The sequence below is a fragment of the Leopardus geoffroyi genome, chromosome B3 (genome assembly GCF_018350155.1).
Source record: "Leopardus geoffroyi isolate Oge1 chromosome B3, O.geoffroyi_Oge1_pat1.0, whole genome shotgun sequence".
Lineage (NCBI taxonomy): Eukaryota > Metazoa > Chordata > Mammalia > Carnivora > Felidae > Leopardus > Leopardus geoffroyi.
In genome coordinates, this window is record NC_059337.1 from 113,185,989 (window position 1) to 113,212,104 (window position 26,116).

Sequence of the window (26,116 nt, forward strand, 5' to 3'; positions counted from 1 at the left end):
CAGTCTTAGTGTGGTTCCATAATCAGTTTCTTAATCCCTCTGCCTTATTTGTCTGTCAACGATATTTCCTAGGACCTCTGAACATATGCTATCTCTATAGCCTCAGTTTATTCAGCCCTAACATGAAGAGGTTGAAACTCTTTATTATTGAAAACTAATGAATAGCTATAAAGTGTTTCAAGAGGCTTAAAGAGAGTTCACATATGGCTGGAAAATGAAAATGAAGAATTGTTCTATAGCAGATGGCTCGGGAAGATCATATTCTATACATTGCCACAATGAATAGTTAACTAATGGTATCCATATTTAAATGATATCATTGAAAATCTTCAAATAAACAGGTGAAGAAGACTAAAAGTGTTTTCTGGACATTAAAAAAGGAAGGTAGTGGGGCGCCTGGGTGGCTCAGTCTGTTGAGCGTCCGACTTCAGCTCAGGTCACAATCTCGCGGTCCGTGAGTTCGAGCCCCGTGTCAGACTCTGGGCTGATGGCTCAGAGCCTGGAGCCTGCTTCCGATTCTGTGTCTCCCTCTCTCTCTGCCCCTCCCCCGTTCATGCTCTGTCTGTCTCTGTCTCAAAAATAAATAAATGTTAAAAAAAAAAATTTAAAAAGGAAGGTGGAAGTGGGAACAATGTCAGGATCTAGCACTGAAGTATTATGAATCAGTTGTATAATACATTTGCTTTTAGGATTTGATTTATATTACTTTTATCACTTCCTTCAAATTAAATTCTACAGTTACAAAAAAGAAAAATAACTTACTAACAGAAAAGTCTGAATATAGAGGGGCGGAGTTCTAAGCCTCTCCAGAAATCCTTGGAATCCATGCATGTTTTGCTAATGGCATATTGTGGCTTGCTTACTTAGTTACAAGCTTTAGGATCACATGCCAGCAGACCTCCACTTCTGCTCCTTCCCACCCAGGCTTATAGAATTCATTGTGAAAATGGCACCTTTTTTCACCTGTCTCTTTAATAGATATTTTGAAATAAATATCAGCAAGTTAGATCAATCATTATTTTTGTCTTTATAAGAAATAGTGAGGCTTCATGATAATATAAAATCAGGATTTCTGTTGTACTTCACTAGTTTTTATCCTTACATTTTCTCTAAGTCTGAATTTGTCTATATTCAGTTCAGTCTTAGAGTGCCCTGCTCCTCAAAAAGGTAGTTCAGGAATGAGCACTAATCGCATCAGCTTGTTAGAAATGTAGAACCTCAAGCCCTGTCCCAGACCTACTAAATCAGAAATCTGTATTCTAACAAGATCTGCAGGTGATTTGTGCACACTTGAAGGGTTGAGAAGCACTCTTATAAAAGAAATAATAAAAACAACTGCTCTCTTGCCACCAAGAACCTTCTATAATGTGGTTTGACTGAGCCTTCTTTAGCTAGCAATATAGAGACATGTCTCCCAGATAGAAATTTTCAGGGCAAGGTGAAGAACATAGTTCAAGTGAGCACGTATTCTCTGCACAGTCAGTGCACCTTTCTTGCAGCTTAGAATCATTTAAAGGCTCTTTCAGTTGTTGGCCTTCTTAACACTCTATTGCAGGCTCATTATTCAGTGACATTTATTTGGAGCATTTGTGTACAACATTGATATAAGGCATTTTCAGTGTAGGTGTATTTGCACATGTGGAGGAACAGAAGACAGGAAGAAAGTTGAAGAGCAGAGGGTTTCGAAAAAGAAATAAAAGAAGTGATCCCTGTTTCTTAGAAGCTCATAATCTCACTGAAGAAATAAAGTATACACATTTATGAAATTATTCAAGAAAATTTTGAAAACATAATTCTAATATGTACAAATCAGTTTACAAACATTCCCCCTAAGTATTATGGAAATGCCAAATTCATTTCTTTATTCTTTTAACAAATATTTATTGAGAATCAATGATGAGCTAGGCACTATGCTAGACAGAATAGCAACATAATCTAAGTTATTATATAAAATTAAGCAGAGCAGTCTTTTTAAACATTCTAAATAGATGGTGAACATTGACTGACATTTGAAAACTGTAAAAATGGACCAGCAGAAAATGGAAGGCATCCAAAATACAGAAGTTTGGATTTTTTTTTTTTTTTTTGAGAGAGTGCACGTGCCAACTGAGCCACCCAGGTGCCCCCAAAATACAGCATTTTGTGTTGAAAAATATTATTTGTTTGTTCATTTATGCATGCATCTTTCTTTTTTTTTATTTTTTTTTCAACGTTTATTTATTTTTGGGACAGAGAGAGACAGAGCATGAACGGGGGAGGGGCAGAGAGAGAGGGAGACACAGAATCGGAAACAGGCTCCAGGCTCTGAGCCATCAGCCCAGAGCCTGACGCGGGGCTCGAACTCACGGACCGCGAGATCGTGACCTGGCTGAAGTCGGACGCTTAACCGACTGCGCCACCCAGGCGCCCCTATGCATGCATCTTTCTAAAAATATTTTTAGAATCCATACTCGTTCATTTATTGAACATTTTTAGTACTTCACATATTGAAAATTTATTGAATACCTATTATGCAGCAAGTGCTAGGGATTCCCCTGAAACAAATAAGCAAATAACTGCAAATAATTAGGAAGCCATAAATTAGAGTTGTTTAGGGAATACACTGGGGAAACAAAAGAGAAAGTAGCTGACTCTTGAAGGAAGAGGAGTCAAATATGATTTCATAGAGAAGGTGACACTTGAGCTGAGTCTTAAAGACTAAGAAGTCTTTAATCAGAAAGCACAGGTAGGAAAAGGACACTCCAAGCAATGGAAGTAGCATGTATTAATGGAGTTAAAGTAGGAGTCATCTTGGTACTCTCAGGGAGCTACAATTCTAGAAATTGAGAGTGGCTAGAGTGTAAGATCTAAGGAGGGTATGAACCAGAGACCTTTGCACACAGGTGAAGATCTTTAGATGGAGCATTTCCACTCATTTCCCCCTCCCTTTCACACACACACAGACACACACCCACACACCCCTTCTGCCTACTTACCTTTCACTCATCCTTCATATTCACACCAGAAATCCTTTTATCAGGGTGGCTTTCCCTGACTCTCTCGTATAGCTCACTTTCATTGCATGCTCTCATAAAACCATGTTCCTTTCCTTTAGAATGATCTTCTTAATTTGCATTTATACATTTATTAATGTGACTATCTGATTAGTATCTATCTCCTTCATTACATCAGTGGTTTTAACTACACCCATAGAAAGACACATATTAAATACATTATGCACAAATATATAACATATGTAACATACAATGCATATAAATGTACATATGCACACATATATAAACAAAATTATGTTTCATGAAACAATGTGATTCATCTTACCATGTGCAATGAAGTATATTTCTATTCATTCTGATTTTTAAAATTATTTACAAATGCGGGCACCTGGATGGCTCAGTCAGCTAAGCGTCTGACTTCAGCTCAGGTCATGATCTCACAGCTTGTGAGTTCAAGCCCCACATTAGGCTCTATGCTCTCAGCGCGGAACCTGCTTCAGTTCCTGTCTCCCCTTCTTTCTGCCCCACTCCAGCTTATGCTTTCTCTCTCTCTCAAAAATAAAAACATCAAAAAGATTATTTACAAGTTTATTTTACAGCCCACCTCCACATTTGATTTGAACATTGCCGTAAATTGGCATTGCATTAGAATAGAAGCCATGTCTGGTTTTACTCCATTCTGTTCCACCACCTAATATGAAACTTAGGGCATAGAATATACTCAGTAGTAATTCAATGAATGAATGAAAGGAATAAATGGCTTTAAAATATATTATTTTTAAAGTATGATTATCCCGATGTTTTCAACAAGAAAACTGAAGTTTAGAGAAAGGCTTAATAATTTGCTGAAAGTCCTGAGGCTAATAATAGGCAGAACTAGGATTCAGATGCAGCTTTGTTTTACTCTAAAACACCATTAACTTCCCCTTGTGAAAGAGGGAAAAAGAGAAAATGTCTAGGTTGCTTATGATAGGTTGCAAGCTAGGAATATCTGTAGTAGAAAAATACTTTAAATTTGTTCACCCTTGAGATGTAGTTAGTGTGGAATTCTGAAAGATAATTGACTTTTTAATTTTCTTCAATAAGAAAATCAAAATTCACTTTAAGATACTGTAAAAATAAATGAGGGGATAGATAAAATAAGATTGCTAAAATGATAATTGTGGAAGCAATGATTCTATGTCTGTTTTATGTCTAAAAAAATTTTTAAACACAAAAGCAGTATAAGAATAGCATTGCAGAAAAGCTGTTCATGTTTTTCAAATGGACACTGAAAATACAATAGGATTCTAAAAAGCACAAGAAAGCCAAGAGTTTATTAACTAAGATAGTCTATAAAGCACAAGATACAACATCTACTACATTAAGAAAAAGTTAATTCTTGTTCCTCTCTACATCAGGTTAACCAAAGCCATGCCAAAAAAAGAAAAAAAAAAGTGACTCATTATAAACAGTATTATATATAAGCCTTTAGAAAAATACCACTTTTGGGGCGCCTGGGTGGCGCAGTCGGTTAAGCGTCCGACTTCAGCCAGGTCACGATCTCGCGGTCCGTGAGTTCGAGCCCCGCATCAAGCTCTGGGCTGATGGCTCAGAGCCTGGAGCCTGTTTCCGATTCTGTGTCTCCCTCTCTCTCTGCCCCTCCCCCGTTCATGCTCTGTCTCTCTCTGTCCCAAAAATAAATAAACGTTGAAAAAAAAAAATTTTTTTTTAAAAAAAAGAAAAATACCACTTTGTAGTCACATAAAAAAAGTGAATTTCATATGTCCTTTTTAAAAGAAATACTTTTTATTATTAGCATGATTGCAAATATAATTAAAATATTCATATAGAAAGTGTTAACTTTTCTGTGTGTCAGCAAATGTAATGCAGAACTGCCTATATATCATGATTTAGAAATAGCATTTTGGCACATTATTAAAAAAAACTGTGGGGTGCCTGGGTGGCCCAGTAAGTTAAGCATCTGACTCTTGGTTTCAGCTCAGGTCATGATCTCATGGTTTGTGAGTGCAAGCCCTGCATCAGGCCCCATGCTGACAGAGCAGACCTTGCTAGGGATTCTCTCTCTCCCTCTCACTCTTTCTGCCCCTCCCATGTGTGTCTCCTCTCTCTCTCTCTCTCTCTTTCTCTCTCTTTCTCAAAATAAATAAATAAACTTTAAAAAAATACTATATTGGGAATTAAGGGACTGTGATTTAGTCCTGGCTCTACCACTAACCAAAACTTGTTCAACCTAAGTCTCTTCATTCTGTGACTCATTTCCTTCAAATGTTAGATGAAAAAAAAGAATATATGTTCTTTCTACTTGGCTGGATTACTATGAAAATCAGACCAAGTAATAAATAAGAAAATAAGAAATAGTTTAAAATTTTTAGAAAATGGAGAAATAGGAATGTAAATAGTAATATATCTGTATAGATAGGTGTATCCACTAATGTACACATACATCACACATACACACCTATAGAAAAGGTGGTATTTATTTAGGAGGATAGGCTAGAAGAAATAGTTCTATTCAAAAAGCACAAATATGGAAATTATGGAGCAACAGGGTGACCATCTCCCATGACATCAAGAAAGGACATGATTAGGATCACTTCTACTCGTACTTGTGAGTGATGGATATCGAAGATCAAACCAGTAGTAACAAAGATATTGTCTGGTCTAGGAGATCAGAAAAATATTATACTTTCCTGAAGCCTTATCTGATCATTTGAGTCAAATTTTAGAATTCCAACACTAGGCCCTTATTCCTTGCTTTAGGACAATTTTGATGTTTGTTCTTGGTTCTGTTCACCTAACAGCTGCCGATGGCCCAGGAGATCGTTTCATCATTGGGGAATCCCAAGCTGGTGAACAGGTGAGATTCACAGGTCTGAAAAGCCCTGAAGATTTCAGTTTCATGGACTTTTAGCATCGAATTTTAAGCTACCATCATTGTAATGGAAATCTTAGATGTGGATTAGAGAGGGTATCAAAGAAGTTAAAGGATGGTTCCCATGAGAAAGAGACAAAAGAATTATTTTTTAACTGAAAGAATCTGTGTCTATTACTCTGTGTCTAATAATATATATTGTTGGTATGTTTCACCGACATGCCCCAGATTTTCCAGTCCTGTGATTGGATAATTCTTCCTGTATAAACATTAATGTTGTGAATAGAACTACAGTTTCTAGGTGATCTTCTTAGACTTTTCTCCAACTTGTGTTACTAACAAGGAAAATTAGAAGCAGCAAATTATTTAACCTCTCTACCTAATCATTTAAATTAGTTTTTCTCGGGGGCGCCTGGGTGGCGCAGTCGGCTAAGCGTCCGACTTCAGCCAGGTCACGATCTCGCGGTCCGTGAGTTCGAGCCCCGCGTCAGGCTCTGGGCTGATGGCTCAGAGCCTGGAGCCTGTTTCCGATTCTGTGTCTCCCTCTCTCTCTGCCCCTCCCCCGTTCATGCTCTGTCTCTCTCTGTCCCAAAAATAAATAAACGTTGAAAAAAAAAAAAAAATTAAAAAAAAAAAAAAATAAATTAGTTTTTCTCATTAGGGAGCTAGCCAGTGTACAGGTATGCGTGTATGTCTTTTAAGAAAAGGAAGCACTAATGGGTCATAATGAATTACAATAGAAGTCCTCTATTTAATGCTTCTGAGACCAGTAATTGACCATTTAATTGGAAATAAGTGGACAATGATTGTATATTTTTAAATAAACATAAATTTAACTGAAATAAATGAACATTTACTTGTCAGTAATTTGATGGAAAGCCAAGACTTTTCTTTTAATAAGTATCTGCTATTTGAATTTGTCTCTGGTCTTTCTTACATAAATCACACCCCAAAGTACTCTATGTGATTTCCAGTTTTGATCTTTAAAATGGAAAAAAATTCAAGGACATTTGCAAATTATCTAAGTATAGAATCCTTTTAGGTTTTTATTATATTTTTACAATTTTTAAAAGCTACTTCACCCACACCTAATCTGACAGTTGTTTTTAAGCAAAAATTTTTAATTCAGTTTTAACAGAGTTTTAACTTAATTTTTATAGGAAAAAAACTCTTTTCACACTCATATATCATTGATTTGCATAATATTTAATTAAAGTACATATTTCAGTAGCAACTACTGCCACAAACTGGCACAAACAAGTATGGGAAGAAACTCATTTGAACTGTAAAGCAGTAGTTTACAATTATACAAGAGTCGAACAGCCTCAAACTTAAATAGTGCTGTAAGCATCATTATGTTTAAGAGGAAATAGAGAGCATATGTTAATCTAGTGAGTTTCTGAGGTTGGTTAAAAGAGTTCCTACCTTATTAAATAGAACCAGAAGAAGACCAATGTACTTTTTTCCTCTACTACTACCAAGCAGTTATAAGGACTATATAAAAATAAAGGAGGAAATGAATGGACGAATGAATGAATGAGTGAATATGGCAGTTTGGACAAAAGCTATGTTTCATGCCTTTTCTTCCTTTGCCTATTATGTGCTCCCATATGTACTGAAAATAGGGAGAAATTGAGGAAATATATAGGAGAAGGATGGTACCAGTGGTGATGACCCTAGCCTCCTCATCCCTACATTCAAGCATTGAGGAGAAATGTGTACAGATCTCTGAAGCCAAGCCTGGCACTATAGTGATTAGAAGCTGTACACAGGCTGGTTTCAGTCCCCATGACTGTTTTCCTGGCAAAAAGAACAGCTAGGCCTGGATCCCTTTTTTATAAATGACTGTTATTGTGACCTCAGAATTTGACTTCGATATATATTTTATTCAGTGTTGGGTGTCTAAAGCATCCACTTTTATAACAAAGGCACAAAATACCAATTATTCTAGGTCTCTGATCTTCAATTGAGTCTATTCAACATTTATCAAACATACCTACTATGTATACCAAGCACTGTGTTAGGTTCTAGGTATATGAGGTAGATTAAGATATGATTGCTACTCTTAAGGAGTTTACATCCAGGGAGGAGACAGAATATAAATTAAATACAATATAATATGTTAAGTGCTAAACTAATGCTATCAGTCACGTACTGTGGAGCATAATAGAGAGGTTGAGCATTTCATCCTAGGAGGATTAAGAAAATAACATTGGAGCTGGACCTAAGAGAGTTTTTCAAAAACGGAAATGAGAAAAGGACATTCCAGGCCAAGAGAATAGTATAAATCAAGACACAGAGGTATTTTTAAAAATTGCATGGAGTGCTTAGGGAACTACAAATAGTTTGTGGTAGTCACAGCCTAGTATAAATACATAGGTAATAAATACATAGGTAACAGATTAATAAGGGTCTTGCGGACATCTTAAACTTTATTTACTAGTTAAGACTTCCAACTGGTACTAGAGAACTAGGAACACAAGAAAAGTCATGATACTTAAAAGTTGCTAACTTCTTGTAAGGTTGATGGAAAAAAAGATGAAAACTATGAGAAAGTGGGGTTTTTCTTCAAATTACCTGTGATGTCCTTTGTCTATAACTAAGGTGTTATACAAACTTTGTAGCAATCTCAGAGATCTTATAAGAGCCAAATTACTCACTTTTTGAAAGTACGTACACTTGAGAATTGGGTGGCATTGCATACAAAGAGACAGTGATTTACAAAATTCTTTCTTGGTGTACTAAAATACTTGACCTTAAATCAAACTTATAGTTTGTTTTGGTCCTACTGATTAGCATTAGACACTTTCAAAGAAAATATTACATGATTATGAAGTGCTGTCATTGGGCAAATCTCAAAAAACTCAATACCTCCATTAAGGAAAAATTGGGGTTTTAACATTTTTACTTTATATAAAACATAAGACATACCAATACAAATAAAGAGCAAGTTACTCTTAAAGAATTGTTAATCTTAACAATCTAAAGGAAGTACTTCACATATTCCTGGAGTTTTTCAACCAATTACATTCAATTGAGTTTTGTATGTCTACTCTAGGTGGTTATATAAAAATATTTATATACCCAATAATATCTTTTACTTTGGATCTCATATCAGTGAGCTGGTAGGAAGTCTTCACTAATCTTAGAGAGGAGCCAAATTTTTTATTTAATAACCACCCAAAAACACCTCTTAAGAGGTGGCTTCTTGGTTTAAGCCAAGAAGTAGAGAAAATTACAGGTACAATCACAATAAAACTTAAAGTAAATTTACAGAATATGGTACATTGAGCCTGAATAAATTAAGGCAGGGATTCATGCTAACACATTACAGCCTAAGAAGCAACTGCCCTGAAACTCACTTTAGGATTCACTTTCTACCTTCACCAAAAAGGCACTTTCAGCAAAAGGAAGACCTGGTTAGGCCTGTATTAAATATCTTTGTTCCCCAGGCTTTTAAGATAGTTTTAGCATTAGTATATGTCATATCAAAACTTTAACGCTTTTAATCAAAAATCATTGCACTGCAAAATGGTCATATGTAGTAGATTAAGAGGTCCCAGACAATAAATAATATTGAATTTATTGAATATGGGAAATAATATTGAATATGGGAGAAAAGCACAGAGAACACTGGAGTTATAAGCCAAGAAGGATGGAATACTTCATGTAGTTGTCAGCTACTGAGATCATACAGAGTTCATTCATTCATTCTAGAAATATTTATTCATAACCAACTTTGTGCTAGACACTTTCTAGGGTTTGGTATGATAGAGCAGTAAATATTTGTGTAAAATGGGTGATTAATGGGACTATACCCAAGAAATAGAAGTTAAAGGAAACAAAGGAATGTTAAGCACCTGGGTGCTACAACAGTGACACTCCATTACCAACCACCTCTAAGTCTGAAGGGGCAAAGAGAAAAAGTGGTGCCTGGATCAAGGGAGATTGATAGCTACGGGATAGGGCCACCCACTAGAAGCTGTAGCCATCAATAGTAAAGACAATATAGCCATCACCAAACTGCAGCCCAGCAGGGAAAGAGCAAGGGGAATAAAAACCCTACTTTTTTCTTTCTCCTACCCTCTAATCTCTTGTTGGCCACTCCTATTGGCTGAACCTAACCAGAAGCGAGAACCTGGTTGAAATAGTCCATAGAGGTCAGCCTTCTGGGCCATTGCACAAGATCAAGAAGGATGATGTAATCAGAGAGGCAAACAAAAAATAAATCCCTGTCTTTGTAGGATTTATATTCTAGAATGTAATAATTCACTTAACACTGTACTCTGCACAGATTGAAAGGTTTGATAATTTTAGCTATTGATGGTATTGTTTGCAGCAATAATATTCTTGAAAGATTTTTAAGACTGTTCTAATAAGTAAATTTCTGGTTTTACTTTGTACATCCAGTAGAGGGATATTTTCCCTTAACCATTCCCTAATTTTTTTTTAATGTGGTAGAAAATATGTATAGAAATGTGTTAGAAATATGTATAACATAAAATGTACCATTGTAACCACTTTTAAGTGTACAGTTCAGTAGTGTTCACAATATTCACATTGTTGTGACCTAAGATTTTAAGTGTTTATGAAGCAGATATCTTTAGAAAAATCTCTTTCTTATTGAGAAGTTAACATCGTATCAGAATTTTCTTTTAGGGGAAATTTGAAGCATTCCTTTTCCCAACTGTGACCTAAGTCATGGCTTATGACAAGTGACTCTTCTGGGGCCAAATCAAACCTATCAAATGGATCATATAAAAATATGCTTTTCTCAGGGGCGCCTGGGTGGCGCAGTCGGTTGGGCGTCCGACTTCAGCCAGGTCATGATCTCGCGGTCCGTGAGTTCGAGCCCCGCGTCAGGCTCTGGGCTGATGGCTCAGAGCCTGGAGCCTGTTTCCGATTCTGTGTCTCCCTCTCTCTCTGCCCCTCCCCTGTTCATGCTCTGTCTCTCTCTGTCCCAAAAATAAATAAACGTTGAAAAAAAAAAATTAAAAAAAAAAATATGCTTTTCTCTATGCTGAGAGAAGTTTGCAGGGCAAGTTCTGCAATCAGTCTCTTGTACCTTCTATATGATAGTTCAAACAATGAAAATCTTGGATATAATGTTTAACCCAAATCATTACAGACAGTGAAACCCATTTTTGAATTATTTAATTACATTTCCTAGACTTTTACTATTAAAAGGTGAACTAATATGGTTTAGAACTATTTTCAAGAGAAATAATTGAAATGATTTTTCTGGCTTGCCTTTATTAAATCAAAAAGTTTAGTTAATAACTAAATATTATTTCTTAAATATCAGAACTTCAGTAAATGACCAACATGCTAGTTTTTCATAATTGTCTTTCATAAAATCACATCGCATGGCATTTTTTTTTCTTATAGACACTCAAATCACTTACGTACAAGTATTAAGAAAATTCACATTACTTAAGTTAGACACAATAGTGGCAAATGTAAGTGGCAGTTCTTCAAAAGGAAGACAGGACATCAAGAAAGACATCTAATGGTCACTACCTTAAATCAAGTTGAATCCTGTTTGGTGTAAACGTACCTGTTTGTGGGTAGTTTTTGTTACATGGGATCAAAATGAGTAAGAGTATAAGATTTTCCTTTTATGATTTGTTTCTAAAAATATTACATCTCCTGCAGACTTTTGCTTTGCAACAGCAAATCCATTCTTTCTTACATGTTTGTATTTCCAGCCGACTCAGACAGTAATGCCAGGACAAGTCATGCGGGTTACAACAGGTGCTCCAATCCCCTGCGGTGCTGATGCAGTAGTACAAGTAGAAGATACCGAACTAATCAGGGAATCCGATGATGTACGTCATCACCAGGTCTTACGGCTCTGTTCCTATGGCAACATTATAAATCATGCCCATTTTCTGCAGTGTTTATAAGATTAATCCAGGCTTTTTTGGTAATGTTAGGATCTTACATTGTAGTGTATAGATCTCCAGTAAATAGAAATTGCCTTAGATTTGAAAAGCTTTTGTTACAGGAAATGTTTTTAGGATCATTACCATGATTATAACAGAATTTGAACCACATTTGATCCAAGAAATTTCACATGCAAACAAGGAAAGAAACTATCTCAAGATAGAAGAGCAGAGATATTAACTGTTGGCATACCTTATAGCTGAGAAATTTGCTCATCAAGATTAGCTTTGGGGCACCTGGGTGGCTCAGTTGGTTAAGTGTCCAACTCTTCGTATCAGCTCGGGTCATGGTCTCATGGTTGGTGAGATTGAGCCCCACATCAGGCTCTGTGCTGTCAGATTCTTGGATTCTCTCTCCCTGTCTCTCTTTGCCCCTCCCCTGCTTACGTTCTCTCTCTCTCTCTCTGTCTCTCAAAATAAATAAACATTAAAAAAAAAAACAAGACTAGCTTCTGGAAAAACAAGACTAGCTTCTGATAAAATGTGAAGGAGAATTTAATGAAAAAGAATTTAACAGAGAAATTCTTGAATATTACACTAAGCCAACCATTTGAACCTAATAACCCATCAACTATAGTTTTCTGTAATTCAGGAAACTCTTTGTCATCAAATGATACCTGGAAATATTAAATATATGTCAGTGCCCCCTCTTTTGCCTACAATAAAGGACCCTGGGATTTTTTTTTTTTTTTTTTTTGGTCTAAGCAGGCCTTCATCTCACTGAAACTAGTGGCAATTATTAGAACCAGAGGATCAGCCACTAATAAAAGAATAGTTTCAACTGAGGTTTTAATGATTGGCTATCTTGTTTTTTGAAGAAGTTTAAGATATTTTATATCTTAAAAGGTAGAGCTAAAAATAAATAGTATTCTTCTGTGCTGGGCATATAGAAAAATTTGGGCGTGCTGAGAGACAAACACTTTTCTTGATCTGGGATTTTCTTTTTAATCACTTTCCCACATGAAAGGCTTATAAAATTCAACTCTTGGCATACAGATCACGTTGCTTGCTATTAAAACTGTCCAACAGATTTATTGGCATCAGGGAAGCCAGCAGAGCATTGAAATCCAGACCATACATATCCACAAACTCTGCCACATGACAAGACACAATTCCAGTATCACAATATTATTCACAGCCCCAAAATGTAAAATTAATGATCACCATTAATTTACAGAAACCTACTGCCAGGCAAACTGTAAGCCCTTCACTGAAATTTCTCCAGATATTTGGAAAACTTGGCATAGTATTGAACCCATGATTCATGGGAACAGAAGAAACAGGTTATTTCCACACATATTCACTGTATCTATTAGGGTAGCCATATAGGTATGTCTTTTGTTCTCCCTTGAGAATGCTGCTTACAATGTAAGATCCAATATTTTAATTGATACATTTTTTAAAAGCATGAATATTATGGAAAAAAGCCTTTATTTATATCTTGGCATCAAACCTAATTTTTTAGGACCCTGTGGTAGACATTTATCATGTTCAAATGTTTAGCAAATAGTTCTCCATTTCTTTATCTTTGTATGTATCCTGGACCTATCTGATGATAAAAGCATCTGAGTAGCTAAATTCTGTTGACCAGAAATTCTGTTAGATCGTTCTGTTTGAAATTACATGACTTGTTCTCATTATAGGGCACTGAGGAACTTGAAGTACGAATTCTGGTGCAAGCTCGGCCAGGCCAAGATATCAGGTAAGTTCATAACATATAGAATGCATAGCCCACTTTTGTTTCTACATGATCATGAACTTGAGAGAGCATGGCTGTTATAAACCCACAGTTCAGTTAATTAGCCATTAGCATTCAGGGATTTTAACAAGTAGTAAAATGAATTTTCTTAATTCTACATCTCATGTCTGCTCTGCCTGCTTTTTCATAAATGTGGTAAAGGCAAATGAAATAGTCAAAACAACATGTGAACAAAGTAAAGTCATGAGCCCACTTAATCCACAGTTAATCCTACTTCCAGATAATCCAGAGTCACCCAACTGTACCCCTAGAGAATCCAGAATTTGGTATCAACACAGGTAATCCCAGAGCTGAGTTTTTATGCAATTAGATGGTAGTCCCTCCTCTACTGACTATCAATAATAATAATCTGCTACTCTTTATATACAAAGAGGAGATTACTGTCTTACCATAAATAGTGCATATACTTTAAATTATTTTTCTTACTTAGGAATATGTTTGCCCTGATCCTGTCAATACTAATTTGCTCAAATGTCTTCATAACAAAGCTACAATTCTCACATTCCCTCTGGCAGGAAGCCAAGTTGAATGGACTTCTGCAGCCACAGACCTGGGTCAGCCTAAATTGTCTGAATAGAAACTATCTCTGTGGTAACCTCATTAGTGTTATTCTCCTCACCTCAAAGCTAACAAGATATGGACTCTTATCATTAATGCCACTAGATATTTTCATATAAATTCTTACCTTACATCAAAGAAAGTTTTCAGTTGGCATTTCTGGCTGTAATGTGGTATAAAGTAATTTGTAAAACAGTTTTCGAATGTGAAGTAACACTGTTTATCAGTAATAGATAGAAATCCTATTTCTCTCTTCTGTTGCGTGATTTAAGTTTTTTATTAAAAAAGCCTTGAGTTTTTAGAATCTTTTATTTTATGGTTCTGTTCCTGCCTCATCTCTTGACTTTTTTCTCCTCTTGAGTGTCCTCCTTCTCTGACACTAAAGTTAGTTGAAAAAATACTATTCTTAGTCATCTTGCTTATGGTTCTGCTTTGACTTTCAGACCCATCGGCCATGACATTAAAAGAGGGGAATGCGTTTTGGCCAAAGGAACCCATATGGGCCCCTCAGAGATTGGTCTTCTGGCAACTGTAGGCGTCACAGAGGTTGAAGTTAATAAGTTTCCAGTTGTTGCAGTCATGTCAACAGGGAATGAGGTAAAAACAAAAGGGGGGGGGGATGAGAGGGTAATTGGGCCTTCAGATAGAAGTATTTTTGAACTCTTCGTTGTAAATAGAACATTGTGCATTATAGATTTTACCACATTCCTACATTACAGGGAAATAAATTAGCTTCAGAATAATTCAAATACAGAAGAAAGAGGAGGAGTAGAAATTACATATTGAGAAATGCTCCCTTCCATTATTAGAATGAAATGTTACAACCAATGGCTTTTCCACACATTCAGTATATATAAACAAAGAATTTTGACTGCTAGCTATAGATACTCAACTGTGCACATTTAGTGCCCAGTCTGTTAGGACAATGCATTGTGCCCACCCACCTGCCAAGATAATGGGCCACTTCTGTGTGGGAAATAATCAATGAATTGGAACACAGTGGTTGGCCCTTCTTGCTGGAAGTTCCATGTGATTCTTAATCACCAGGAAAGATTTGATAACCTTTCTTTCTTTTTTTCTAAAGATAGCTTCTCTAGTGGCCTGCTTCTCAGAATATGTCAAGTGTCATTTCAGCCCTGATTCAGGATGGGGAATTTAGTCAGTCTTTCTCTGAGAACTCTTGAAAAATTGCCTCTTTCATGTTTTGCTTAGGTTATACAAAAATTCAGTTGGAGGATCTAATGAAACTGGGAATATTGAAAAATGAGTGTGCTGGTAATTCAAAGCCTAAGAGCAGAATCAAATACTACAGAGATTTATTTCGACTTTACACCTTATTATTTTTAAAAAGATTAACAGGATTTCCTTTTTCTCTCTTTTAATCTCCTAATTTTGTTCTGAAAATAAGCCATTTATTTGTACCATTGTTTTTAATTTCTTAAAGTCTTAAAAATGAATATTTTTCAAAGGTCTTTCCATTACCCTTATAGCTCTTTTGGAAAGGGCAAAAGAAAGGAATAGAATATTTGTTTTGCTAATGGAGAGATGAATCCATATTCTACACCCTGTATAGCTTCGCTGGTCATTCCCTAAAATGATTGATTGACCCAAAACAAACATTCTTTTTTTTTTTAAGTTTATTTATATTTTGAGAGAGAGAGAGAGTGAGTGATGGAGGGGCAGAGAGAGGGAGAGAGAGAATCCCAAGCAGGCTCCACGCTGTCAGCATGAAACCAAATGCGGGTTCAGTCTCATGAACCATGAGTTCTTGACCTGAGCCAAAATCAAGAGTCAGACGCTTAACTGACTGAGCCACCAAGGCACCCCCCAAAACAAACATTCTTTTCGAGTGTTCTACATAGTAATGTTTTTAATATCCCTAGGACTAACTGACACTATGTTTAGCATCAGAAAGAAATTTCTGTTAAACTGGCTTATTTAATGAACTATTCTTATTTGTGATTTATGTATGTGCTTTGTGTACCTCAGTGAGTTCAGGGGGGTTGGGAAAGCTAAAGATAATGAGCAAATTCATAAGTAACTAGTTATTAGGCAACTTTGTTTAAGCTATATTTCTTGTATTCCTCCTAATGTTTTTGTAGGGCTGGACAGCATTCTCAATTATCCCCCAGAATACATTGGTAGTACTTTAAAAAAAAAGTACTATCACACATTCAATATTAAAACTATTTACTAGTGATAAAGAAAAGTGATGGGGTAAGAATAGAGATGATACTTACATCATGGAATCTAAGGAAGAATTTGTAGTCCCAGCTCCCTGCCTCCATAGGCTTGATTATCTTTGGAGAGGCTTTGATAGGTACTATATGACTCCATTCCCCTACTTTCTCTGACCTGCTGTACTTACTGTGGTTTTCCAAGGGACTAATGTATCTAAATTCTATAAATCTCTGGTTCCATATAGCTTAACATTCCTTCCCTATTTCCATCCAAGGTTAGCCATTCTTGTGACTCTCTGTGATTGTATAATTTATTTCAACATATGTTTATTGACTGCCTCTATACCAGGCACTAGACTGGAAACTGGTGGTAAAAGATGAATAAAGTATAGTATCTCTTCTAAAGGCTTGAGGTCTTTGATAGAAATAATGGGAAAAAATATTAATTTTCAGATAGGCCAAAAGAAATTATACTTGTCTATTAATGTGGCAAGTCTATAATTTAATCAGTCACAGTACACACTCCTCTTAAGTACTAACTTCCCCTGATATGTGTGGCTTCATATATGTCCACTTTTTAATCCAGTGTGGTATATAGGTAAGTGGAACAGTGGCCTGAGGCAACCCAAAGAATGCCATACAAGATGTCTGTCTTTAAAACCTGCCCAGTATTTTACGAGTACATGTGTTTGTTCTGGATAAGGGAATTATTTCAAAATTGAAGAGGTACAGTTATGAACTATAACTAATACAGAACAGCCAATGTAAACATTTGTTGGTTTCAACAAATTATGTATTTTAACATTTAGGTAATACCGTCCAGTAATTATGTAATCATGGCAGACACTTCCAGCCTTGTTCAATAAATATTCATTAAGCATCTATTACATGCTGGAATGCCCATCAGGGATTATCTTAACTAAATATCAGACTTATATAAGATGTGAATACACTGTATCATGAACCAGTTTATTTAAAAGGATTTTGAACAGGAAACTCTGTCCAGCAAGGCTGCACCAGACTTTCATCTTTGGTGAAACTAGTCCTCTTAATCATCTACACAGCCATCCAAGAGCTATTCTCTTTTTTCAAGTGACATTCAGGTACAATGGAACAAGAATTATACTAAAAGAGTATGGGAGCCACCAACATAGAAGCATATTCTGCATGGGAATCAGTATTTCTTATAACAGTCTTAGGCAGCTACCAGGGTCCCTACAAGGGAAATGTCCAGATACAAGTGTCACCACATTCACAAAAGCCCCAAGATGTTACTTTCCACTAGGGATTTATAATTCATTTATAGTTCCTTCTAGTCCATATGCATGTTACCAATCAGAGACCATTTTTGCCATAAGAATTGCTGCCTGGTAACAAGCTGACATTTCATCTGTATCAAATTTCCAGGAGAACAGAGCTAGAAAGTTAACCCAAGGTCAAATTTGTCCTTAGAGATGGAAAAAGGTTTTGTTAATTATTTACCCTCGCGTAAGAGGATGCATTATCTGTGGCAAATTAGAAAATAATAATAAAACTAACTACAAGTCGTTCTGCTTTTTATTATCACCATACACTGGCAATTCTAAACAATGTCAGTGGTAAAATATTCTTCTCCACTGGGGCAAACCATTTCCACCACCCCTCCCTATTTAGTATACTATACCATACTGATGCTAGGCGCTGTTCTGACTGCTCAGGATATAGCAGCAAACAAGAAAGACAAATCCCTGTTCTTACAAAATTTATATTCTAATGGAGGTGGGACAGAGGTGGATAGTCAATGAACAAGTAGTCGTCAGTGGTTTTATAAAGAAAAATAAAGAATGGTAGATAAAGACTGATAGTAGAAGAGGTATATGCTGTTGAAACCTATTATTATTATCTATTAAATAATGATATTATTATAATAATATTATTATAATAATTATATTATTATAATGATATTATTATTATAATGATATTATTATTATTATTAATTATTTAATATTATCTGTTGAAACCTACCCTACATCAGCCCTTTCATGCTCTCCCCTATACAATAAGGCTAGAAGCCTGAAAACCCAATTTCCCGGGCTCTCTATTGGTTTTGCATTTGGGATGTATTGACACAATATTAGAAGTTGGAAGGAAGTTAGCAGAAGTATAAGCTCCTCAACCTTCAGTAACATCACTTTCCCCCAGTAGCCCTAGAGACAATGGTGACTTCCTGCAGTTACTAATCTTTGGAAACACACTTTTTTCCTTTTGTTTCTCCAACCCTCCCAACACGTTTGTACCCAATTCTTAGTATTAAGTCCTTTCTTCTCCCACTCCCCTGCATTTGAAATACCTAGAGGATTTGGTTTTCCTTTCCAGACCTGACTGATAGAGTCTTCTATTTTATATAGGGTAATCAGGTCTCACTGATGAGGCAAAATTAGAGTGGAAATCTGAAGGTATTAAGGGTGTGTGCCATAAGGGGAATTGAATTCCAAGCAGAGGGAACAACAGACAGAAAAGTTCTGAGGTAGGGTGTATGCTCATCATGTTTGAGGAACAGCAAGGAGGTCAATGTGGCTGAAGTACAGAGGAAAAGGAGCAAAGTAAAAGGAGATGAGGTTGGAAAGATAACAGAAATAAGACCATTTCATTCTAAATAGTCAGTTTTGAGGAAGGAAAAGATAATATGAAACCTAACATTTCCTAAATTTTTAAATGTTTACTCTGATATCAACATCACATGGCATATAGAAAAGGGAGACTAGTTAGAAAGATATGTAATATCCAGGAAATGGGGAAATATTTGGTAGGAAATAATCAGATCCAGCAAATACTTTGAAGATTAAGCCAAGAGGTTTTGCTATTAATTCAAAGTAGAACTATATAAGAGAAAGTGAGGAGTCAAGATAAACTCCAAAGTTTTGACCTGAGCGTTTCTAGAGATAGTTATCACTTACCCATGTGAGAAAGATTGGGCGGCAGAAATCAGGGCTTTTGTTTTGGAGAAGTTAAGTTTGAGATACTTTTTAGAAATCCTGGTAGAAATATTGAGTAGGCAGTTGAACATACTGTCTGGAGCTTAGGGGAAAGATTAAAGCTAAAGATAACATATTTGGAAATTATCAGCATATACACAGTATTTAAAATCATGAGACTAGATAATAAAGTCACATAGGAAATGAATATAAATAGGAGATAGGAGATACAAATTTTACCCTTAGGAGACAGCTATATCTTCCTTCTCTTTCCTCAACCTTTATACTGCCCAGTTTTGTTTTTCTTTTGTTTTGTTTTTATACTTTCCAATTTTATTTCTAATTTTGACTCTTTATGCTATCATCTCTTTGTTCCTCAAATACATTCTGATCCCCTTAAAACTATAGATGGTGACCTAAAGGACTTTACACTGGACATCAGTCAGCCCACTGCCAATTAGTTCAGGAAGTCAAGACTCAATGCATGTTAACTAGTTACTCAAGTAGAAGCAATAATTATTTCTTTAGTAGGTGCTGGCTCTTCTAGTTCGAAGGGTACTCTTTCAGTCATTTTCAGTCATATTCCATAACTTACATTTATTCATTTAATATCCCTTCTCTCTCTCTCTCTCTCTCTCTCTCACTCACTCTCTATCACATACACACAAACACACGCACGCGCGTGCGCACGTGCATACACACAGAATTAAATCTATTCATCTCCACTACGTGTTTGCTTATTCTATTCCATCTTTTATCATTTTCTTGGCCACCATCAAAAACAGATGCCTGTACAAACAAGCTCTCTAAAATGTAAAGTCTCTGTAAAATCTCCATATACTACTCTTTGGGGCCCTCCACAAGCAGCTGCTGTTAGAAAACTATATTTAACTTCACTAATAAGAGAAGGAACAAGAAGTTGAGTATCTCCTGTGACCAGTACCACTATGTGCTTTATGATTAAAGCAACATCATGAGGGTAGTATAATTATCCTTCATTTTAAGTAAGAGAAAATTAAAGCTCAAAAACAAAGCAATTTTCCCAACATAATCTATTTTGTGTAAGGATAGAAGTTGATTTTACAACTAAGTCTTCTGGTTGTAATGACTTTTTTTCTTCCCTATGCCACAATGCTTCCCACGGGAATCTCCTTAAATTTCATATCTCCAGCTTTTAATGGCAGCCCTGAAACCTATCAGGTTAAGTAGTTTTTACTGTCATTAGTGTCTTCTAGCTATACTGTACTTACTCTCCAGATTAAAGACTATGACTTAACCACTTTAAAGTTGCTCTCACTATCTTCAGATAGCCTCACTCCTTTAATCTGTTCCTTTGCTTTCTACACTGATACCTAAACTGGTTGACTCTATCCTCTACTGTCTCCATTTTTGCTCCCAAGCAGAGAAACATTACTGAAAAAATTAATAGAACTGTGATTACCCAGCCTACAACAAATTTCTGCCACTTAATGTCAACCTGGTACTTAAAGTTGCTTGGTAATCCTGATGTCACGGTCTTGTTGATTTCCTAGCACATTCCCCTGTGGATAGTTCATTCATACATTCTGTACCCTCTTTATACCTCAGTAATAGTCCTTCTTTCTCACTCTTGGCATCTTTAATGGAAAAATGAAACTAAGAAATATGTGTCAAACTGAACTAGATGAGGGCTCCCTCATCTTTTCTTTAACTAAAAATTTTCCCCATTCCTTTAGCTATCTTTCTTTCCTCCAATCTAAAAGGAAATGGTATTTCTTTCTAAGAACAATTCCTCTACTTCTACCTTTAAATTCATTCTTTCTCACCTTCCTCATAACTTTCTAAATTATTTTTTTCTATGTCTTTGATTACTTTCTCTTTAATGGCTCATCTTCCTTCTATATCCAAATATACAGTGATTACCACTCTCATAAGAAAACCTATACTTAAACACCCTATTGCCTCCTTGAGCTAGTGCATTGTTCCCCTCCTACTGACTACTAGGTTTGTGCAAAGAGAGATCTGCACTCATTGCATTTTCTTCTTCACTATCCACTTAAAAACAAAAACAAAACAAAACAAAACAAAAAAATCCCAAATCTATTTAGTGCCCCATTAGTACAGAAACTGATTTCCTGAAGACAGTAATAACTGCTAATCTCCAAATCCTGCTCTGATATTTATCCTCCCTAACCTATCTATACTATTTAGTATCAGTGACATTCTTCACTTACCACTTTGAAACTGTCTCTTATATTCTGTGATTCCATCCTCTTTGATGCCCCGACTACTACTTCTGTTGTTCCTTATCTTTCTCCCATTCGCTGAATGGAGTATTCTTTCCCAAAATTCTGTTCCACTGCCATGTCTTCCCACTCTCTAAATTCTCCCTTAGAGTTTTTCTCTCATTTGAATACATGCGGGTAATTTCCCATATCTATAGCCTCAATCCTGACCTCTTTTTGTAAATTCAAGCCTTCATTTTTAACTTTCTTTGGATATTTCTACCTGATGTTCCATTATTACCTAATCTCACCATCTTTCCCTTTCTACCACCATAAAGAGTGGAATACTTCCTTCCAGATTTGCCTTTTTTTGTTGTTGAAGGCATCACTATTTCCTGGAACCCTTTTTGCCAAGGCCATCAGTGACATTTAAATTTTTTTTCATCTTTAATTGTGGTAAAATACACCTAACATAAAATTTACAATCCTAATCATTTGTAAGTGTATATTTCAGTAGCGTTAAACACATTCATATTGTTGTTCAGCCAGTCTCCAGAGCTATCTGAAATTCTGTACTCATTAAACAACAGTTCCTCACTTCTCCCTCCCTCCAGACTCTGGCAACTACCATTCTACTTTATGTCTCTATGAATTTCATTACTCTAAGTACCTCCTGTAAGTGGAATCACACAGAATTCGCCTTTTTGTGTCTGGCTTAATTCACTTAGCAAAATATCTTCAAGGTTCGTCCATGTTATAGCATGTGTCAGAATTTCCTTCCTTTTTACAATTGAATATTTCATTATATATATGTGTATGTATGTGTGTGTATATATTTATATAAAAATTATATATATAACTTATATATAAATTTATATAAAAATTCTATGTATATAAATACACACACACACACCCCACATTTTGTTTATCTAGTCAGCCATCATGGGCACTTGGGTTGCTTCCACCTTTTGGCTATTGTGAATGATGCTGCTATGAATAGGGGTGTGCAAATATTTCTTCAAGACCCTACTTTCAATTTTTTGGGTGTACGCTATCTTTTTAACATAAGGAGATTAGGTGTAGTGACAGCTTACTTATAGGAAAACTAGAAAATACAAATAAGCATTGATTCACTACTTACTATATATGAGCTCCTACTATGTGCCAAGTACTATTTTAGTTGCCAGAAAACAGTAGTTAACAAAAAAACACAGTGGTCCCCGTCCTCATGAAGATTGCATTCTAGTGTAGTACAAAAAGGGAAAGAAACCACTGCTAACATTTTGATATATAGTCATTCAATTTCTGTGCTTATATAAATATATATTTATTTGTAAAAATGAGACAGTGCCATAAATACTATTTTATTTTCTGGGTTTTATTTTTTCAGTTAAATAGCATATCACAAATCTTTCAATGGCAGTGATATGTGTCCATAATGCATCAATGTCTATAAAGAGTTCTGTTATATGTATCATAATTAATCAGTTCCCTATTGTTAGATATATAATTTGTTGACCATTTTTTACCATTGAAATAAACAATGCTGTGATGAACATATTTATTTGCATCTACCAAAAAAAAAAAAGAGATACACTCAAAAATAATAGAGGTGAATCAAAATGGAATTGTTAAAAATATTTAATCCAGAGGAAGACAAAAAAAAGAAAAAAGAAAAGAAAAGAAAATGGAGGGGGGAATGAAGGAAAAAAGAAACAAAAAAAAGAAGCAACAAACAGAAAACAATATAAAATGGCAGACGTAAGCTCTAACATATCAATAATTACATTAAATATAAGTGGTCTACTTTATTTGTAATCCCCAAAACTGGAAACAGGAATAAAAAGCCATGAACTATTGCCACATGCATCAACTTGGATGGACCTCAGTGGTATTATGCTGAGTGGAAGGAAAAAATCAATCTTAAAAGGTTACGTATTATAGGATTCCATTTATATAACATTCTTAAAATGATAAAATTATAAAGATGGAAAATGTATTAGGGATGTATTAGGGATGGACAGGAGGAAGAATATGACTATAAAGGGTTAGCATGAGGAATATCTTCAAGGTGAAGGAATGGTTCTGCATCTTGATTTGAGGTAGCAGGTCATGCAAATCTACATATGTGGCAAAGTGGCGAAGAAGTATACATATTCCTTATACCAATGTCAGTTCCCTGGTTTTAATATTATTCTATAGTTATATAAAATGTTACTATTGAGGAAACTGGGGACCTCTCTGTACTATTTTTATAACTTTCTGCAAATATATAATTACAGCTCTTTATGAGCTGGAGTTAAAAACAATTTAAACTAAAATAGTTTGTGTTCTGTGTTAGCATGTGACACAATTTATCTGTTTTGGAAGTCCTGATTTCAATTTCATTTCTCAGTTTCCCCCACTCCTGGTCACTTTCAGCCTAAATTAGACCATTATCTTCTGGAGATGTGATCAGTCCAGTTTTTATCACTTTTTGATGGGCCATTATTGTGTATTAGATTTTCTGAAGTAGTCATTTTGATTTATGTGAGCATCATGTCTTCATGTTCTATTTATTGCATGACGATTTGTTAAACCGTATAGCTTAGCAGATGCAGTAGCATTTAAAGCTCCAGAGATTACACATCTGGCCACTGCCACGTAGATTAACATTAAGGCAAATATAAAAGTTTGCCAGGTACTTCAAAGCCACAATTCTAGATTTCTAAATTTCAATGTAAAAATATGTCAAATACTTTAGCATCCTTCCTTTTATCAGGAGAAAGGAGCAAATCTTTGTATTACCTAGTAGCCATCCAGGAAAGTAAAACCTTGTTTTAAAGGTATAAAAGACATCTGAACAGTTTTATCCTGAATATGGGAAAGGCAAAACCAAGAAGAGTTGTCAGAGGAGAAAAGATATTAATAAAAGTCAAAATAGCCCCACCCCCGTTCATGCTCTGTCTCTCTCTGTCCCAAAAATAAATAAACGTTGAAAAAAAAAAAAATTAAAAAAAAAAAAAAAAAAAAAAGGGGCGCCTGGGTGGCGCAGTCGGTTAACCGTCTGACTTCAGCCAGGTCACGATCTCGCGGTCCGTGAGTTCGAGCCCCGCGTCGGGCTCTGGGCTGATGGCTCAGAGCCTGGAGCCTGTTTCCGATTCTGTGTCTCCCTCTCTCTCTGCCCCACCCCCGTTCATGCTCTGTCTCTCTCTGTCCCAAAAATAAATAAACGTTGAAAAAAAAAAATTAAAAAAAAAAAAAAGTCAAAATAAAAACAAGAAATATTTGCAAACAATATTTTTTAAATCACCAATAAGTGACCGTGATTATTAGAAGCTTTTGTTTGAAGTGATTTAAGAGTATGCCACAACTCAAAGACTTAACAAAATATTTTGGTTATAAAAAGGGACCTTTGTTATCTGGGCACAAGATAACTTGGCCATCTTTAACAGAAAGAAAACCCAAATTATAATAATGATTTGCAATAAAAAATGCACAGGCTTTTTTTCCTTATGAAGAAACCCATGTCATATGACCAACTTTGTCAATATTTTTCATACATATTATCCTTTCTGTGAATTCATTATTTATAATTATTACTCCCAAGCTATAAAAGTAATTTTCCTTTAGACCTTCTATACTTACTGTGTAATACTCCCAAATATTTTTCACTGTCATCCCTCATATTTTGGCACAATCAGATCATTTTTGCCTGAAGAAAAATATTCTGTTTTTTTACCTAAAAACTAAACATATTCAATACCTTGCACAAGCATTCCTCTGCCTTTGTATATCCTTTTTAACCTGTTAATGATGGTTACTCTAACCTGTTAATGATGGTTACTCTAACCTGTTAATGATGTATGTAATAAGAGCATGAGTATGTTAAAGATTACATTGCCTGCAATGTAATATCCAAAATACCCAAATTATGGAAAGAGCCTAAATGTCCATCAACTGATGAATGGATAAAGAAATTGTGGTTTGTATACCCAATGGAATACTACTTGGCAATGAGAAAGAATGAAATATGGCCTTTTGTAGCAACGTGGATGGAACTGGAGAGTGTGATGCTAAGTGAAATAAGTTATACAAGAGAAAGACAGATACTATATGTTTTCACTCTTATGTGGATCTTGAGAAACTTAACAGAAGACCATGGGGGAGGGGAAGGAAAAAAAAAGTTAGAGAGGGAGGGAGGCAAACCATAAGAGACTTTTAAAAACTGAGGGGCGCCTGGGTGGCGCAGTCGGTTAAGCATCCGACTTCAGCCAGGTCACGATCTCGCGGTCCGCGAGTTCGAGCCCCGCGTCGGGCTCTGGGCTGATGGCTCAGAGCCTGGAGCCTGCTTCCGATTCCGTGTCTCCCTCTCTCTCTGCCCCTCCCCCGTTCATGCTCTGTCTCTCTCTGTCCCAAAAATAAATAAACGTTGAAAAAAACTGAGAATAAACTGAGGGTTGATGGGGTGTGGGAGGGAGGAGTAAGTGGGTTATGGGCATTGAGGAGGGCACCTGTTGGGATGAGCACTGGGTAATGTATAGAAACCAATTTGACAATAAATTTCATATTTAAAAAAATGATTTATCAATTGCTCAAATTAATACTTGTTAAGATCTTAAAGTTAACAAGGATCTGGCAATTAAAATTTAATTCAGGGACACCTGGG

General features: G+C 35.8%; 1 protein-coding gene across 23 annotated transcripts in view; it reads left to right on the forward strand.

Moving 5' to 3' along the window:
- The window catches only part of GPHN (gephyrin), a 631,205-nt gene that overhangs the window by 541,615 nt on the left and 63,474 nt on the right, over positions 1–26,116 (forward strand). For 12 of the 23 annotated variants that reach the window (XM_045451302.1, XM_045451295.1, XM_045451287.1 and 9 more), the window contains 4 exons: positions 5,798–5,853; positions 11,577–11,696; positions 13,457–13,515; positions 14,574–14,727. In XM_045451302.1, the coding sequence (XP_045307258.1) occupies positions 5,798–5,853; positions 11,577–11,696; positions 13,457–13,515; positions 14,574–14,727 (389 nt within the window). Of the gene's footprint in view, positions 1–5,797; positions 5,854–11,576; positions 11,712–13,456; positions 13,516–14,573; positions 14,728–26,116 lie in introns of all 23 variants that reach the window. The other 11 variants (XM_045451293.1, XM_045451291.1, XM_045451285.1 and 8 more) reach the window with 2 other exon arrangements.